The sequence below is a fragment of the Mobula birostris genome, chromosome 25 (genome assembly GCF_030028105.1).
Source record: "Mobula birostris isolate sMobBir1 chromosome 25, sMobBir1.hap1, whole genome shotgun sequence".
NCBI lineage: Eukaryota > Metazoa > Chordata > Chondrichthyes > Myliobatiformes > Myliobatidae > Mobula > Mobula birostris.
The window spans coordinates 542128-559586 of record NC_092394.1 but is presented as its reverse complement, the minus strand read 5'-3'; the positions used below and the strand labels follow the sequence as shown (position 1 = coordinate 559586).

General features: G+C 44.0%; 1 protein-coding gene across 7 annotated transcripts in view; it reads left to right on the top strand.

Moving 5' to 3' along the window:
* pigl (phosphatidylinositol glycan anchor biosynthesis, class L) overlaps positions 1 to 17459 on the top strand; it is a 168209-nt gene that overhangs the window by 60249 nt on the left and 90501 nt on the right. For all 7 annotated transcript variants that reach the window (XR_011883116.1, XR_011883115.1, XM_072242914.1 and 4 more), the window contains exon 3: positions 6974 to 7064. Coding sequence is in view for 5 of the 7 variants with exons in the window: in XM_072242914.1 (XP_072099015.1) it covers positions 6974 to 7064 (91 nt within the window). In the remaining 2 variants the exon portion in view is untranslated. The remainder of the gene's footprint in view (positions 1 to 6973; positions 7065 to 17459) is intronic.

Here is a 17459-nt window from a genome sequence, read left to right as displayed (position 1 = left end):
CCCTATTTCTCTCTGCCCCCTCCCCCAGCTGCCTATCACCTCCCTCATGGTTCCGCCTCCTTCTACTACCCATTGTGTTTTCCCCTATTCTTTCTTCACCTTTCCTGCCTATCACCTCCCTGCCTCCCCTCCCCCACCCCTTTATCTTTCCCCTTACTGGTTTTTCACCTGGAACCTACCAGCCTTCTCCTTCCCACCCTCCCCTCACCTTCTTTATAGGGCCTCTGCCCCTTCCCTCTTCAGTCCTGACGAAGGGTTCCGACCCGAAACGTCGACCGATCTTTTCCACGGAAGCTGCCCGACCTGCTGACTACCACTAGTCATTAGCAGCCAACCAGAGAGAGAGAGCCCTTCTATTCCCACTCACTGCCTCCTGCCTGTCAACCATTCCTCTATCCATGCAGGTATTTTTCCTGTATTACCGTAGAATTTTATCTTGTTAAGCAGCCTCATGTATGGCACCTTACCAAATGCCTTCTGAAAATCCAAGTAAATCACGGCCACTGCCTCTCCTTTGTCCACCCTGCTTGTTACTTCATTGAAGAACTCAAACAGATTTGTCAGGCAAGATTTCCCTTTATAGAAATCATGCTGACTTTGACTTACTTTATCATTAGTCTCCAAGAAGCCCGAAACTTCATCCTTAATAATGGACCCCAACACTTTCCCAACCACTGAGGTTAGGTTTCCTTTCTTTTGCCTTCCTCCCTTCTTAAAGAGTGGAGTGTCATTTGCAATCTTCCAGTCCTCCAGGAGCATGCCGGAATTTAAGTTATTCTTGAAAGATCTTGATCAATGCATCCATTATCTCTTCAGCAACTTCTCTCGGGACTCTGGAATGTAGTCCATCTGGTCCAGGTGACTTAAGACCATTGAGTTTGCCCAGAACTTTTTCCTTTGGGGCTCACTCCTGCTCCCTGACATTCACAGACCTCTGGCACACTGCTAGTATCTTCCACAGTGAAGACAGATACAAAATACCCATTAAGTTAATCTGCCATTTCTTTGTCCCCAATTACTACCTCACCAGCATCGTTTTCCAGTGGTCGATTATCAACTCTCACCTCCCTTTTACTCTTTATATAAATGAAAAAAACTTTTGGTATCCTGCTTTACATTATTGGCTACCTTGCCCTCATATTTGATCTTTTCCAACTTTTTTAATTGCCTTTTTTTGGATTTTAAAAGCTTCCAAATCATCCAACTTCCCTCTCACTTTTGCTGCCTTATATGCCCTTTCCTTGACTTTTATACTGTCCTTAACGTCCTTTGCTTACCCCTGCCACTTGAGAACTTCTTTCTCTGTTGGACATATCTATCCTGCGTCTTGTGAACTAGAAACTTTGGCCATCTCTGCTGTGCCGTCATCCCCACCAGTATCCTCCTCCAATCCACCTGGGCAAGCGTCTGTCTGATGCCTCTGTAATTCTCTTTATTCCATTGCAATGCTGATACATGTGAATTATGCTTCTCCCTCTTAAATTGCAGTATGAATTCAATCATATTATGATCACTGTTTCCTAAGGGTTCCCTTTCATTAAGCTCCCTAATAAGATCTGGATTGTTACACAACACTCAATCTAAGATAGCCTTTCCCCTAGTAGGCTCATGCACAAGCTGTTCTTAAAAGCCATCTTGTAGGCAATCAACAAATTCCCTTTCTTGCGACCTGACACCAATCTGATTTTCCCAATCCCCTTGCATATTGAAGTCCCCCTTTAGAAATGTGTTATTACCCTTATTACATGCCTTTTCCAGCTCCCCTTGCAATCTCAACCCCCTATCATTTGGAGGCCTATATATGATTCCCGTAATGTTTTTTTTACCCTTGCAGTTTCCTAACTCCACCCACAAAGATTCAACATTCTCTGACCCTATGTCACCTCTTTCTAAAGATGTAATTCCATCTCTTACCAACTGAACCACACCACCGTCTATGCCTTCCCGCCTGTCCTTCCAATACAAAGTATATCCTTTGATGTTAAGCTCCCAACAATGGCCGCCTTTCAGCCACGACTCAGTGATGTCCACAACATCATACCAACAATCTCTAATTGCACCACAAGTTCGTCCACCTTATTCCAAATGCTACGCACATTTAAATACAGCACCTTCCGTCCTGCATTCTTTGCCCATTTGAATTTTGTCACTGTGGTACAATTTAAGTCTTTGCTCTGTTTGTATTTGTACCCGATCATTGGCTTGTCCTTCCTTACGTTCATGTTACATCCATCATTTTGTAAACCTGCTGGCTCATCCTCAGCTCTATCATACTGGTTCCCATCCCTCTGCCATATTATGACCCCTGTAGGAGACTGCACTAAATGACTCCTCCATGCAACATGATGTAGGATCCGAAGTTAGCCTTTGTGATATATATGCTTGTAAAAGACCATAAGACAAAGGAGCAGAAGTTGGCTATTCGGCCCATCGAGTCTGCTCTGCTATTTTATCATGAGCTGATCCATTCTCCCATTTAGTCTCACTCCCCCGCCTACTCACCATAACCTTTGATGCCCTGGCTACTCAGATACCTGTCAATCTCTGCCTTAAATACACCCAATGACTTGGCCTCCACTGCCGCCCGTGGCAACAAATTCCACAGATTCACCACCCTCTGGCTAAAAAAATTTCTTCGCAACTCTTGTTCTGAATGGGTGCCCTTCAATCCTTAAGTCATGCCCTCTCGTACTAGACTCCCCCATCATGGGAAGCAACTTTGCCACATCCACTCTGTCCATGCCTTTCAACATTTGAAATTTTTCTATGTGGTCCCCCCTCATTCTTCTAAACTCTAAGGAATACAGTCCAAGAGCGGACAAACGTTGCTCATATGTTAACCCCCTCATTCCCGGAATCATTCTAGTGAATCTTCTCTGTACCCTCTCCAACGTCAGCACATCCTTTCTTAAATAAGGAGACCAAAAGTGCCCACAGTAATCCAAGTGAGGTCTCACCAGCGCCTTATAGCAGCGGTCCCCAACCACCGGGCCATCGACCGGTATCGGGCTGCAAAGCTTGTGCTACTGGGCTGCGAGGAAACGATATGATTTGGCGATATGAGTCAGCTGCACCTTTCCTCATTCCCTGTCACGTCCACTGTTGAGCTTGAACGCAGGCGAGGCCATTACGCACGCGTCATCCATGTCAGCACAGGAAGAAGATCAACTCCTCGAGCTTGCAAATGACGGCAGGCTGAAAAGTATATTTGACATAACATCTCTGCCGGCATTCTGGATCAAGGTCAAGGCTAAATATCCTGAGATAACCACTAAAGCACTGAAAACGTTGCTTCCATTTCCAACATATCTCGGCAATGAATGCAACGAAAACTAAATTGCGGAATAGAGTGGACATAAGGAACCCCCTTCGAGTATCGCTGTCTCCCATCACCCCTTGATGGGACTGTCTATTTGCAGGAAAACAAGCCCAGGGCTCCCACTGATTCTGCGATATTGGTGTGTTGCAATGATTTTATATGTTCATACGGGGAAAATATGTGCTGTGTATTTAATATCCAAACGTTACTTAAAATGTTATGATGCTACTGACTTACTTATATAACCATATAACAATTACAGCACGGAACAGTCCCTCTCGGCCCTTCTCGTAGTGCCGAACGCTTACTCTCACCTAGTCCCACCGATCTGCACTCAGCCCAAAACCCACCATTCCTTTCCTGTCCATATACCTATCCAATTTTTCTTTAAATGATAATATCGAACCTCCCTCTACCACTTCTACTGGAAAGTCATTCAACACTTACTTCAAGCTCACCTGATAATTGACTTATCACTATATTCATGCGAGGAAAATATGTGCAGTGTGTTTAATATTAAATTCGTCAGATAAATCCTTTTAGAAACGAAATTGAGTGTATTAGCCGCTTATCACCTATATTCCGGTCGTGATTAACACCCCCCCCCCGCCCCCGTACAAAATCGCCAAAAACGATTTGTAGAAAAAAATCGGCACGTACACGCATGCGCACTGGTGCCCGTGCAAGGCTTCATGGTCATTGTAGTCTTTCTGTGGGTAAACACAACGTACTTGACTGCTACTCTTGTCCGTTGGCAACCCTACCCTCCCCCCCCCACCGGGTCAGCTGGTCCGCAAGAATATTGCAAGAATATAAACCGGACTGTGTTGCAAAAAAGGTTGGGGACCCCTGCCTTAAAGAGTCTCAACATTACATCCCTACTCCTATACTCTATTCCTCTAGAAAGGAATGCCAACATTGCATTTGCCTTCTTCACCACCGACTCAACCTGGAGGTTAATCTTAAGGGTATCCTGCACGAGGACTCCCAAGTCCCATTGCATCTCAGAACTTTGAATCTCTCCCCATTTAAATAATAGTTCGCCCGTTTATTTCTTCTGCCAAAGTACATAACCATACACTTTCCAACATTGTATTTCATTTGCCACTTCTTTGCCCATTCTTCCAATCTATCCAAGTCTCTCTACAGACTCTCTGTTTCCTCAGCACTACCGGCCCCTCCACCTATCTTCATATCATTCGCAAACTTAGCCACAAAGCCATCTATTCCATAATCGTTGATGTACAACATAAAAAGAAACGTCCCCAACATGGGCCCCTGTGGAACACCACTGGTAACCAGCAGCCAAGCAGAGTAGGATCCCTTTATTCCCACTCTCTGTTTCCTGCCAATCAGCCAACGCTCTATCCATGTATGTAACTTTCCCGTAATTCCATGGGCTCTTCTCAAAGGCCTTCTGAAAATCCAAATATACAACATCCACTGCATCTCCCTCGTCTAGCCTACTTGTAGTTTCCTCGAAAAATTGTAATATGTTTGTCAGGCAGGATTTTCCTTTAAGGAAACCATGCTGAGTTCTGCCTATCTTGTCATATGCCTCCAGGTACTCTGTAACCTCATCCTTGGCAATCGACTCCAACAACTTCCCAACCACCGATGTCAAGCTAACAGGTCTATAATTTCCTTTTTGCTTCCTTGTCCCCTTCTTAAATAGCGGAGTGACATTTGCAATCTTCCAGTCCTCCGGAACCAAGCCAGAATCTATCGACTTTTGAAAGATCATCACTAATGCCTCCGCAATCTCCACAGCTACTTCCTTCAGAACACGAGGGTGCATTCCATCTGGTCCGGGAGATTTATCTACCTTTAGACTATTCAGCTTCCTGAGTACTTCCTCTGTCGTAATTGTGACTGCGCACACTTCTCTTCCCTGCCACCCTTGAGTGTCCGGTGGACTGCTGATGTCTTCCTCACTGAAAACTGATACAAAATACTCGTTCAGTTCCTCCGCCATCTCCTTATCTCCCTATCTCCCATTACAATTTCTCCAGCATCATTTTCTATCGGTCCTATATCTACTCTCACCTTTCTTTTACTCTTGATATACTTGAAAAAGCTTTTAGTATCCTGTTTGATATTATTTGCTAGCTTCCTTCCATAGTTCATCTTTTCCCTCTTAATGACCTTCTTAGTTTCCTTCTGTAAGCTCTTAAAAACTTCCCAATCCTCTGTCTTCCGACTAATTTTTGCTTCCTTGTATGCCCTCTCCTTTGCTTTAACTTTGGCTTTGACTTCCTTATCAGCCATGGTAGCATCCTTTTTCCATTCGAAAATTTCTTCATTTTTGGAATATACCTGTCTTGCACCTTCCTCACTTCTCGCATAAACTCCAGCCACTGCTGCTCTGCCGTCCTTCCCGCCAGTGTTCCTTTCCAGTCAACTTTGGCCAGTTCCTCTGTCACGCCACTATAATTTCCTTTACTCCACTGAAATACCGGCACATCGGATTTTGGCTTCTCCTTTTCAAATTTCACAGTGAATTCAATCATGTTATGATCACTGCCTCCTAAGGGTTCCTTCACCTCAATCTTTCTAATCACCTCTGGTTCATTACACAATACTGAATCCAGTACAGCATATCCCCTAGTGGGCTCAAAAGCAAGCTGTTCTAAAAAGCCATCTCGTAGACATTCTACAAGTTCTCTCTCTTGAGATCCAGTGCCGACCTGATTTTCCCAATCCACTCGCATGTTAAAATCTCTCACAATTATCATAATACAGCCCTTCTGACAAGCCTTTTCTATTTCCTGTTGTAATTTGTAGTCCACATCACCGCAGCTGCTTGGAGGCCTGTATATAACTGCCATCAGGGTCCTTTTACCCCTGCAATTTCTTAGCTCAACCCAAAAAGATTCTGCACCTTCCGATCCTATGTCACCTCTTTCTAATGATTTAATATCATTTCTTACCAGTAAAGCCACGCCACCCCCTCTGCCTACCTTCCTATCCTTCCGATACACCGCGTATCCTTGGACATTCAGCTCCCAGAGACATGTATCCTTTAGCCACGTCTCAGTGATGGCCACAATATCATACCTGCCAATCTGTAGCTGTACAACAAGATCGTCCACCTTATTCCTTATGCTGCGTGCATTTAAGTATAACACCTTAAGACCAGTATTTGGTGCTTTTCGCTTTGATTTCACTGCAACTTTATTGCACTGCAACTCATCCCAATGGCTACAAATTTGCCCCATCATCTGCCTGTCTTTCCTGACATCTTTACTGCTCACTATCTTAGATTTTTTTCTGTTTTCCCCTTCCTCTGCTCTATCATTCTGGTTCCCATCCCCCTGCCAAATTAGTTTAAACCCTCCCTAACAGCTCTACAGCAGTAAAAATGCTGTTTTTGCATTGAATTCAGGAAATCACAACCACTAGCACTTATAATATAGCTTTGTGGTTGGAAAATTTCTTTATGATTTCAAGGTACAGAACATTGTTTTTAGATCACTAGAATATATGGGCTATTTCAGGAACAATGTCTAGTACAATGTCTAGTAATATGTCGAGAATGGGCCAGAGAGCAGCCACACCAGTTGCCACAAAGTGGAATTGATGGGACAAGCTAAATTCCCAAATTTCTTTTACAATTAACAACTGAGTATTTTTTTTAAATTTTGTTTTCTGTAGAGAACTTCCAGACAATCCAGGAGTACAGTGGGACCTAGAACTCATAGCTTCTCTGATCCTCAGACACATAAAAATGCATGAAATCAACTTGGTGAGTCTATATGCTGCCTTGCTGATCTCATATGGCTGTAACTGACCAATTTCACCACTAGGTGGAATGCCCTACTGTGTAAATAATTCTTGACTTTTGACCCTGGGCTGTTTGCTTTTAGTTCTGTTTCATAGCAATCATTTTTTGTTGCACTTTTCATGTGTTCCATCACAACTTACTTTATTTCCCAGGAGAGTATTGATCTCATTGGGGAAGGGCAAATTATGAGGCTATAAGGCTAGAACTTGCAGGTGTAAATTGGGATGATGTTTTTGCAGGGAAATGTACTATGGACATGTGGTCGATGTTTAGAGATCTCTTGCAGGATGTTAGGGATAAATATGTCCCGGTGAGGAAGATAAAGAATGGTAGGGTGAAGGAACCATGGTGGTGACAAGTGAGGTGGAAAATCTAGTCAGGTGGAAGAAGGCAGCATACATGAGGTTTAGGAAGCAAGGATCAGATGGGTCTATTGAGGAATATAGGGAAGCAAGAAAGGAGCTTAAGAAGGGGCTGAGAAGAGCAAGAAGAGGGCATGAGAAGGCCTTGGCGAGTAGGGTAAAGGAAAACCCCAAGGCATTCCTCAATTATGTGAAGAAAAACAGGATGACAAGAGTGAAGGTAGGACCGATTAGAGATAAAGGTGGGAAGATGTGCCTGGAGGCTGTGGAAGTGAGCGAGGTCCTCAATGAATACTTCTCTTCGGTATTCACCAATGAGAGGGAACTTGATGATGGTGAGGACAATATGAGTGAGGTTGATGTTCTGGAGCATGTTGATATTAAGGGAGAGGAGGTATTGGAGTTGTTAAAATACATTAAGACAGATAAGTCCCTGGGGCCTGACGGAATATTCCCCAGGCTGCTCCTTGAGGTGAGGGAAGAGATTGCTGAGCCTCTGGCTAGGATCTTTATGTCCTCGTTGTCCACGGGAATGGTACCAGAGGATTGGAGGGAGGCGAATGTTGTCCCCTTGTTCAAAAAAGGTAGTAGGGATAGTCCAGGTAATTATAGATCAGTGAGCCTTACGTCTGTGGTGGGAAAGCTGTTGGAAAAGATTCTTAGAGATAGGATCTATGGGCATTTAGAGAATCGTGGTCTGATCAGGGACAGTCAGCATGGCTTTGTGAAGGGCAGATCGTGTCTAACAAGCCTGATAGTGTTCTTTGAGGAGCTGATCAGGCATATAGATGAGGGTAGTGCAGTGGATGTGATCTATATGGATTTTAGTAAGGCATTTGACAAGGTTCCACACAGTAGGCTTATTCAGAAAGTCAGAAGGCATGGGATCCAGGGAAGTTTGGCCAGATGGATTCAGAATTGGCTTGCCTGCAGAGGGCAGAGGGTCATGGTGGAGGGAGTACATTCAGATTGGAGGATTGTGACTAGTGGTGTCCCACAAGGATCTGTTCTGGGACCTCTACTTTTTGTGATTTTTATTAACGACCTAGATGTCGGGGTAGAAGGGTGGGTTGGCAAGTTTGCAGACGACACAAAGGTTGGTGGTGTTGTAGATAGTGTAGAGGTTTGTTGAAGATTGCAGAGAGACATTGATAGGATGCAGAAGTGGGCTGAGAAGTGGCAGATGGAGTTCAACCCAGAGAAGTGTGAGGTGGTACACTTTGGAAGGACAAACTCCAAGGCAAGTACAAAGTAAATGGCAGGATACTTGGTAGTGTGGAAGAGCAGAGGGATCTGGGGGTACATGTCCACAAATCCCTGAAAGTTGCCTCACAGGTAGATAGGGTAGTTAAGAAAGCTTATGGGGTGTTAGCTTTCATAAGTTGAGGGATAGAGTTTAAAAGTCGCGATGTAATGATGCAGCTCTATAAAACTCTGGTTAGGCCACACTTGGAGTACTGTATCTAGTTCTGGTCGCCTCACTATAGGAAGGATGTGGAAGCATTGGAAAGGGTACAGAGGAGATTTACCAGGATGCTGCCTAGTTTAGAGAGTATGGATTATGATCAGAGATTAAGGGAGCTATGGCTTTACTCTTTGGAGAGAAGGAGGATGAGAGGAGACATTTTATTATCTGAATGGTGACCGATTAGGAAAAGGGGAGGTGCAACGAGACCTGGGTGTCATTATACACCAGTCATTGAAAGTGGGCATGCAGGTACAGCAAGCGGTGAAAAAGGCAAATGGTATGCTGGCTTTTATAGCGAGAGGATTCGAGTACAGGAGCAGGGAGGTACTACTGCAGTTGTACAGGGCCTTGGTGAGACCACACCTGGAGTATTGTGTGCAGTTTTGGTCCCCTAATCCGAGGAAAGACACCTTTGCCATTCTGAGAGTACAAAGAAGGTTCACCAGATTGATTCCTGGGATGGCAGGACTTTCATATGAAGAAAGACTGGATGAACTAGGCTTGTACTCGTTGGAATTTAGAAGATTGAGGGGGGATCTGATTGAAACGCATAAAATCCTAAAGGGATTGGACAGGCTAGATGCAGGAAGATTGTTCCCGATGTTGGGGAAGTCCAGAACGAGGGGTCACAGTTTGAGGATAAGGGGAAAGCCTTTTAGGACTGAGATTAGGAAAAACTTCTTCACACAGAGAGTGGTGAATCTGTGGAATTCTCTGCCACAGGAAACAGTTGAGGCCAGTTCATTGGCTATATTTAAGACGGGGATCAGGGGGTATGGAGGGAAGGCTGGTGCAGGGTTCTGAGTTGGATGATCAGCCATGATCATAATAAATGGCAGTGCAGGCTCGAAGGGCCGAATGGCCTACTCCTGCACCTATTTTCTATGTTTATGAGGGTCAGCACAACATTGTGGGCCGAAGGTCCTGTAATGTGCTGTACTATTCTATGTTGTATATTCAGTATCTCACTCTGTGCTTTCTAGATTAGAGAGTATGGCTTATGAGGAAAGGTTGAACGAGCTTGGGCTTTTCTCTTTGGAGTGAAGGAAGATGAGAGGTAACTTGATAGAGACGTATAAGATGATAAGAGGCATTGATAGAGTGGACAGCCAGTGCCTTTTTTCCAGGACAGTAATGACTAATGTGAGAGGACATACTTCTAAGGTGATTGGAGGAGGGTATGGGGGGGGGATATCAAATGTTGGTTTCTTACAGAGATTGCTAAATGTATGGAACACTGCAGGGATGAGGCAGGTACATTAGGGACATTTAAGAAACTCTTAATAGGCACATGGATGAAAGAATAATAGAGAATAATGTGGGAATGGAAGGTTAGATCGATCTTGGACCAGGTTAAAAGGTTGGCACAATATCGTTAGTCTGAAGGGCCAGTATTGTACTGCGGTGTTAGACCAAAAGATTAAATTAGATTAGATTAGATTCAACTTTTTTGTCATTGTGCTGAGTACAGATACAAAGCCAATGAAATGCAATTAGCATCTGACCAGAAGTGCAAAAGAATAATATTATTTACAAAATAACTGCGGATAAAAAGTAAGTGCTACAGCATACAAGTATAAAAGTACTGAGACAGTCCAATATGGGTGCAATACTGCTTAGCGCTGTGATGTGAGGTTCAGCAGGGTCACAGCCTCAGGGAAGAAGCTCTTCCTGTGCCTGCTGGTGCAGGAGCGGGGGCTCCTGTAGTGCCTACCAGATGGGAGTGGAGTAAAAAGTCCATGGTTAGGGTGAGATGCAGCCTTGATAATGCTTTTTGCCCTGCCCAGGCAGCGTTTATGGAAGATGTTCTCAATGGTGGCCAGTTGGGTACCGATAATCCGCTGGGCAGTTTTCACCACACGCTGGAGTGCTTTGCGGTCCGATACGGGACAATTGCCATACCACACTGAGATGCAGTTGGTGAGTATGCTCTCAATGGTACAGTAGTAAAAGTCCATCAGTATCCTTGGACAGAGGTGAGCTTTCTTGATGCTCCGCAGGAAATAAAGGCGCTGTTGCGCCTTTTTGATTAGGATGGAGGAGTTCAGGGACCAGTTGAGATCATCAGAAATGTGGACACCAAGGAATCTGAAGCTTGATACACGCTCCACTACAGCTCCGTTGATGTAGATGGGGACGTGAGTGTGGCTCCTAGCATGCCTGAAGTCCACAATGATCTCCTTGGTCTTCTGGTGTTAAGGGCCAGGTTGTTGTCGGCACACCACGCGGCCAGGTGCTGGATCTTGTCCCTGTAGACCGTCTCGTCGTCCCCTCTGATCAGGCCAACCAGCGTGGTGTCGTCTGTGAACTTGATTAAGGAGTTAGAACCATGTACAGGAATGCAGTCATAGGTGAAAAGGGAGTACAGAAGAGGGCTCAGCACACAGCCTTGAGGCATGCTGGTATTCAGGGTGAGAATGGAGGAGGAGAGGTTGTCTAATTTAACAGATTAGGGTCTGTTAGAAGGGCCCAAGACATAGGAGCAGAATTAGGCCATTCAGCCCATCGAGTCTGCGCCGCCATTCCATCATGGCTGCTCCCGGATCCCACTCACTCCATACACTTGCTTTCTCGCCATATCTTTTGATGCCTTGACCAATCAAGAAACTATCAACTTCCTGCTTTAAATATACCCACGGACTTGGCCTCCACTGCAGTCTGTGGCAGAACATTCCACTACTCTCTGGCTAAAAAAATTCCCCCTTACCTCTGTTCTAAAAGTTCACCCTCAATATTAAGGATGTGTCCTCTAGTTCTGGATTCCCCCCACCATAAGCGACATCCTCTCCACATCCGCCCTAACTAGTCCTTTCTCATTCTTCTAAATTCCAGTGAGCACAGGCCCAAAGCTGCCAAATGCTCCTCATATATTAATCCCTTCATTCTCGGAATCATCCTCGTGAACCTCCTCTGGACTCTCCCCAATGACAACGTAATAGTGTTCTACAATCAGTCATTGGTATTAAACAACTTCATTGATGTTATTGCAATCTATCAGTCAAGTTTGACTGTGCAGCTCCTCCCCTTACAACAGAACTGCCCTTTGGACTTGATCTTTTCTGTTCTATGCACTGAACTACCAGGGATAATGATATGATAGTTGAGAAGGAAGGAAACCAAGAAGTACTGAGCACTTATCTTAACATCTGTGGATGGGAAATTACATGAGTAAAAGTGAACAATAGCTGATGATACAATGTTGTCGTTCTGCTCCTTATAGAGCATAGCAGCTATGAGAGAGAACTTTGAGCATCTTAAATGTACTGAAGCTTCTTTCAGTCACCTGCTGGAAGCCTGAACAAGACAGTAAAATTCTAGACACTAGAACGTAGAACAGTACAGGCACAGGCACAGGCCCATTGGCTCGCTGTGTTGTGCCAAACCAGTCAAGTTAATAATCAAACACCATGTCCATATCTCTCAATTCTCTCTGTATCTAACTCCCTATCTCAATCAGAATCGGGTTTAATATCACTGACATAGGTCGTGAAATTTGTTATTTTGTGCCAGCAGTACATTTCAATACATACTGTAATTTAAAAACCTCTAAATTATAGTAAGTATATATTAAAATTTAGATTTAAATATATAGTGCAAAAATAGGGGCAAAAGGATAGTGAGGTAGTGTTTGTGGTTCATTGTCCATTCAGAAATCTAATGGTGGAGGGGAAGAAGCTGTTCCTGAAATGTTGTGTGTATTTCTACATCCTCCTCGTTGGTAGCAATGAGAAGAGGGCATGTCCTGGGTGATGGGGATCTTTGATGAAGGATACCATCTTTTTGAGGCATCACTTTTTGAAGGTGTCTTGGATGCTTGGGAGGCTGGCATCTCTGATAGAGCCGGCTGGGTTTACAGCTTTTTCCCATCCTGTACAGTCGCCCCTACATACCAGATGGTGATGCAACCAGTTAGAATGTTCTCCACAGAACATCTGTAGAAATTTGCGAGTGTCTTTGATGACATACCAAGTCTCCTCAAACTCCTAATGAAATACAGCCGCAGTTGTACCTTCTTTGTAATTGCTTGCCCAGGATAGATCTTCAGAAGTGTTGACAGCCAGGAACTTGAAACTGCTCACCCGTTCCACTGCTGATCCGTCAATGAGGATTGGTAGGTGTTCCCTAACTCTAACCCTCGACTTCCCATTCCAAAAGTCCACAATCAATTCCTTGGTCTCACTGATGTTGAGTGCAAGGTTGTTGTTGCAATACCACTTAACCAGTTGATCTCTCTAGCTCCTGTATGCCTCCTCATCACCTTCTGATATTCTGTCAACAATAGTTGTGTCATGGAAAATTAATAGTTGGCATTTGATTTGTGCCTAGCCAGACAGTCATTGGTGGAGAGGGAGTAGAGCAGTGGGCTAAGCACACATACTGAAGGTGTACCAGTGTTGATTATCAATGAGGAGATGATGTTATTTCCTATCCACACAGACTGTGGTCTCCCGAAGAGGAAGTCAAGGATCCAGTTGCAGGGCCAGGTTCAGAGGCCCAGGTTTTGGAGCTTGTTGATTAGAACTGTGGGTATGATTGTGTTGATTTCTGAGCTGCAATCAATAAACAGCATCGTGATGTAGGTATTACTGTCGCCCAGGTGATCCAATGCCAAGTGGAGAGCCAGTGACTTATCATGGAGACCTATTTTGGTGACAGGCAAATTGCAGCAGATTAGGAGCTGATGCTATTCTTGATCAATCTCTCAATGCACTTCATTACAGTAGATATGAGTACCACTGGGTGATAGCCGTTGAGGTAGCTCACCTTGCTGTTCTTGGGCACTGGTATGATTGTCACCTTTTTGAAGCAGGTGGGAACCTCTGACAGCAGCAGTGAGAGATGGAAGATGTCCTTGAACACTCCTGCCAGTTGGATGGCACAGGTTTTTAAAGCCCTACCAGGTACACCATCAGGGTGAGACGCCTTGCAAGTGTTCACCTTCTTGAAAGATGATCTGAAATCAGCCTGTGAGACAGAGATCAGAGAGTCGCCAGTTGCTGCAGAGATTCACACAGATGTAGTTTTACTCTCCCTTTCAAAGCATGGATAGAAGGTGCTGAGCTGATCTGGGAGTGAAGCATCATAGCCATTTATGATGTTCGGTTTTGCTTTGTAGGACGTAATGGTCTGCAAACCCTGCCAGACCTGACGTTCATCTAATTCCATCTTTAACCTCAATCAGAATTGTTTTCTCACTCTTAAAATAGCCTTCCATAGATCGTACCTGATCTTCTACAGTTCTGAATCACTGGTCTTGGAACGCCACTAATCTAGCTCACAGCAGGCTATGAATCTCCTGGTTCATCCATGGCTTTTGTTTGTGTATGTCTGATAGGTTCTTGAAGGCAGACACTCATCCACACATATCTCGATTAAGTTGATAATAACTATAGCGTATTCATTCAGATTCAAAGATGAATCCCTGAATATTGTCCAGTCTACTGATTCAAACAGGCCTGTAAGCTCTCCTCCATTTCTTATGACTATACCCTCTTGGTCCTCACCACTGGTGCTGTGGTCTTTAGTCTCTGCCTATATGCTGGGAGTAGAACTACAGCCAGGTGATCCACCTTTCCAAATTGTGTGCGTGAGATAGCATGGTAAGTGTTCTTGATGGTGGCAAGTGTGTTGACTCTTCTGGATCCACAGATGATATGTTTGAGGTAGCTGTTTAGAGACTTCTTCAAGGTGGCCTGGTTGATATCCCCTGCTATGACAGGGAAGACATCAGGGTGCTCAGTTTTGTGTCTGCTGGTTACGGTGCTTAACTCCTCCAGTGCCTATCCGACATTGGCTTGAGGAGGAATGTACACCGCTACCAGGATGATGGTGGAAAACTCCTTCAGCAGAAAAAGTGGACATTTGACCATTGATGTTCCAGGTTGGATGAGCAGGACTATGACAGAATGGCCAAGTCTGTGCACCACAATGACTTAATCATAAAGATACTTCACCTCCTCTACCTTTAAAAGTCTGAGCTGTCCTGCGTTTGCAGAGAATAGTGAAGCCATCAAACTGTAGTGCTGTGTATGAAATGGTGTGTGTGAGCCATGTTTCAGTGAAGCAAAGTACACAGTAGTCCCTGATGCCCTCTGGTACTGCAATCTTGCTCTGAGGTCTTCAGTTTTATTTTCCAAAGACTATACATTCACCAGCAGGATAATAGGGAGTGGGTGTGATGGGGAGTGGCGGGGGAGGTCTAAGGTCTCTATGTTTCAATCGTACCTGTAGACCTGCATGGCATCCCCACTTTTGTTTTCTTAAAGCAGAACTGTACTCACAACTTGAATCTGCAGGTTGGGATTCATGAATTTTGAGTATCAATAAGATTTTTAAACATCTTAAACGATATCGCTTACTGAAGTGCCCGTGGCTGTGAATGTGGATTTCAGCTGCAGTAGTGCTTATTATTGGCCACTACAGAGCCTCGGATGGCTCAGGGACAGGAATGGTTGCTTAGAGTGCCAAGCTTTAGATGTTTCAGAAAGGACAGGGAGGGAGGCAAAAGAGGTGGGGGCGTGGCACTGTTGACCAGGGATAGTGTCACGGCTGCAGAAAAGGAGGAAGTCATGGAGTAATTGTCTACGGAGTCTCTGTGGGTGGAAGTTAGGAACAGGATGGGGTCAATAACTCTACTGGATGTTTTTTATAGACCACCCAATGGTAACAGGGACATCGAGAGCAGATAGGGAGACAGATTCTGGAAAGATGTGATAATAACAGGGTTGTTGTGGTGGGAGGTTTTAATTTCCCAAATATCGATTGGCGTCTCCCTAGAGCGAGGGGTTTAGATAGAGTGGATGTTCTCAGGGAAATGTACAGAAGAAATGTGGCAAATGTTCAGGGGGTATTTGCATGGAGTTCTGCATAGGTACGTTCCAATGAGACTGAAAGGATGGTAGGGTCCAGGAACTATGGTGTACAAAGGCTGTTGAAAATCTCGTCAAGAAGAAAAGGAAAGCTTACGAAAGGTTCAAAAAATGAGGTAATGATAGAGATGTAGAAGATTATAAGGCTAGCAGGAAGGAGCTTAAGAAAGAAATTAGGAGAGACAGCAGGGGCCATGAGAAGGCCTTGGTGGACAGGATTAAGGAAAGCCCCAAGGCATTCTACAGGTATGTGAAGAGCAAGAGGATAAGATGTGAGAGAATAAGACCAATCAAGTGTGACAGTGGAAAAGTGTGTATGGAACTGGAGGAGATAGCAGAGGTATTTAATGAATACTTTGCTTCAGTGTTCGCTACGGAAAAGGATCTTGGCGATTGTAGAGATGACTTACAGCAGATTGAAATGCTTGAGCATGTAGATATTAAGGAAGAGGATGTGCTGGAGCTTGAAAATGTCCTGGATACTACTGAGTCTAGTGCTTATGATGGAGCTGACAAAGTTTACAATTCTCTGCAGCTTACTTCGATCCTGTGTAATAGCTCTCCCATACCAGATGATGCTGCACTAGCTAGAATGCTCTAACCCAGCTGTCCAGATTCCTTCAGTGATTCAAGTTTGGTCCAGAATTGCCAAACTTCCAAAATAGTTCAAGTTAAGTTTATTGTCATTGAACTGTATACATGTACTGCCAAATGAAACAATGTTCCTCTGCACCAAGGGCATTAATACAGTACATATAACTTATATGCATAACACAGTAATAATACTACAAAATATTAACAAATAATAAGGTCCATATATGATACAAATTAAAAAGTGAACAGTATAATGCTACTGGCAGTTTATCACAATGAGACTATGATTAGATTATATGTGGTGGCAGGTTGTTCAGTAGTCTTACACCTCGAAGGGAAGAAGCTGTTTCCCATCCTAACAGTTGTTGTACTAATGCTTTGGTATCTCCTGCCTGATGGTAGGGGATCAAAGAGATTGTTGGAACGATGGGAAGGATCATTAATGTTGCTAAGGCCCCTATCTGCAAGACTGGTTTAGATGAAATAGTGAATAGTTCTTGCTGTGAGGAGAGCAGCAGAGATTTGGATGACCTTGGCTTTATGGAGAGCTGAACAACAGAGGCCTTCTGGTAATAATTAATAAAGTTATATTAATATATAATCATGCTCTTTATGGAACTTGAGCTTTTAAGTTGACCCAGGCGTACATTTAGCAAGCATTGTAAATATGTTAACTGTTGTCTTGGTGCATGAAAACTGAAAATAAGTGAAAATTGACTTGACCTCAGTGGCAACTCTCATATAGAAATCGTCATATCACAACAAAGATTGTTTTTTCCAAGACCCAACTTTAACGACCGTTGTATATACTTCGAAACCTGACTTCCTTGAATTTGTGACAACCTCTCAGCTGACACTCATGTCAGCTGCTAGGCTAAGGTGCCAGTGCATAGATGCTAGATTCCAGAGTGAATGAGATTTATTATTAACAGACATATGATGTGAAGTTTGCTCTGTTGTGACAGCAGTACAGTGTAGTCATTAAATTGCTGTAAATTACACAAATTAGTAGCCAACTGTTCTATGATCCATGAGTCTATCCGGAGAGAATACCATTTTTTTT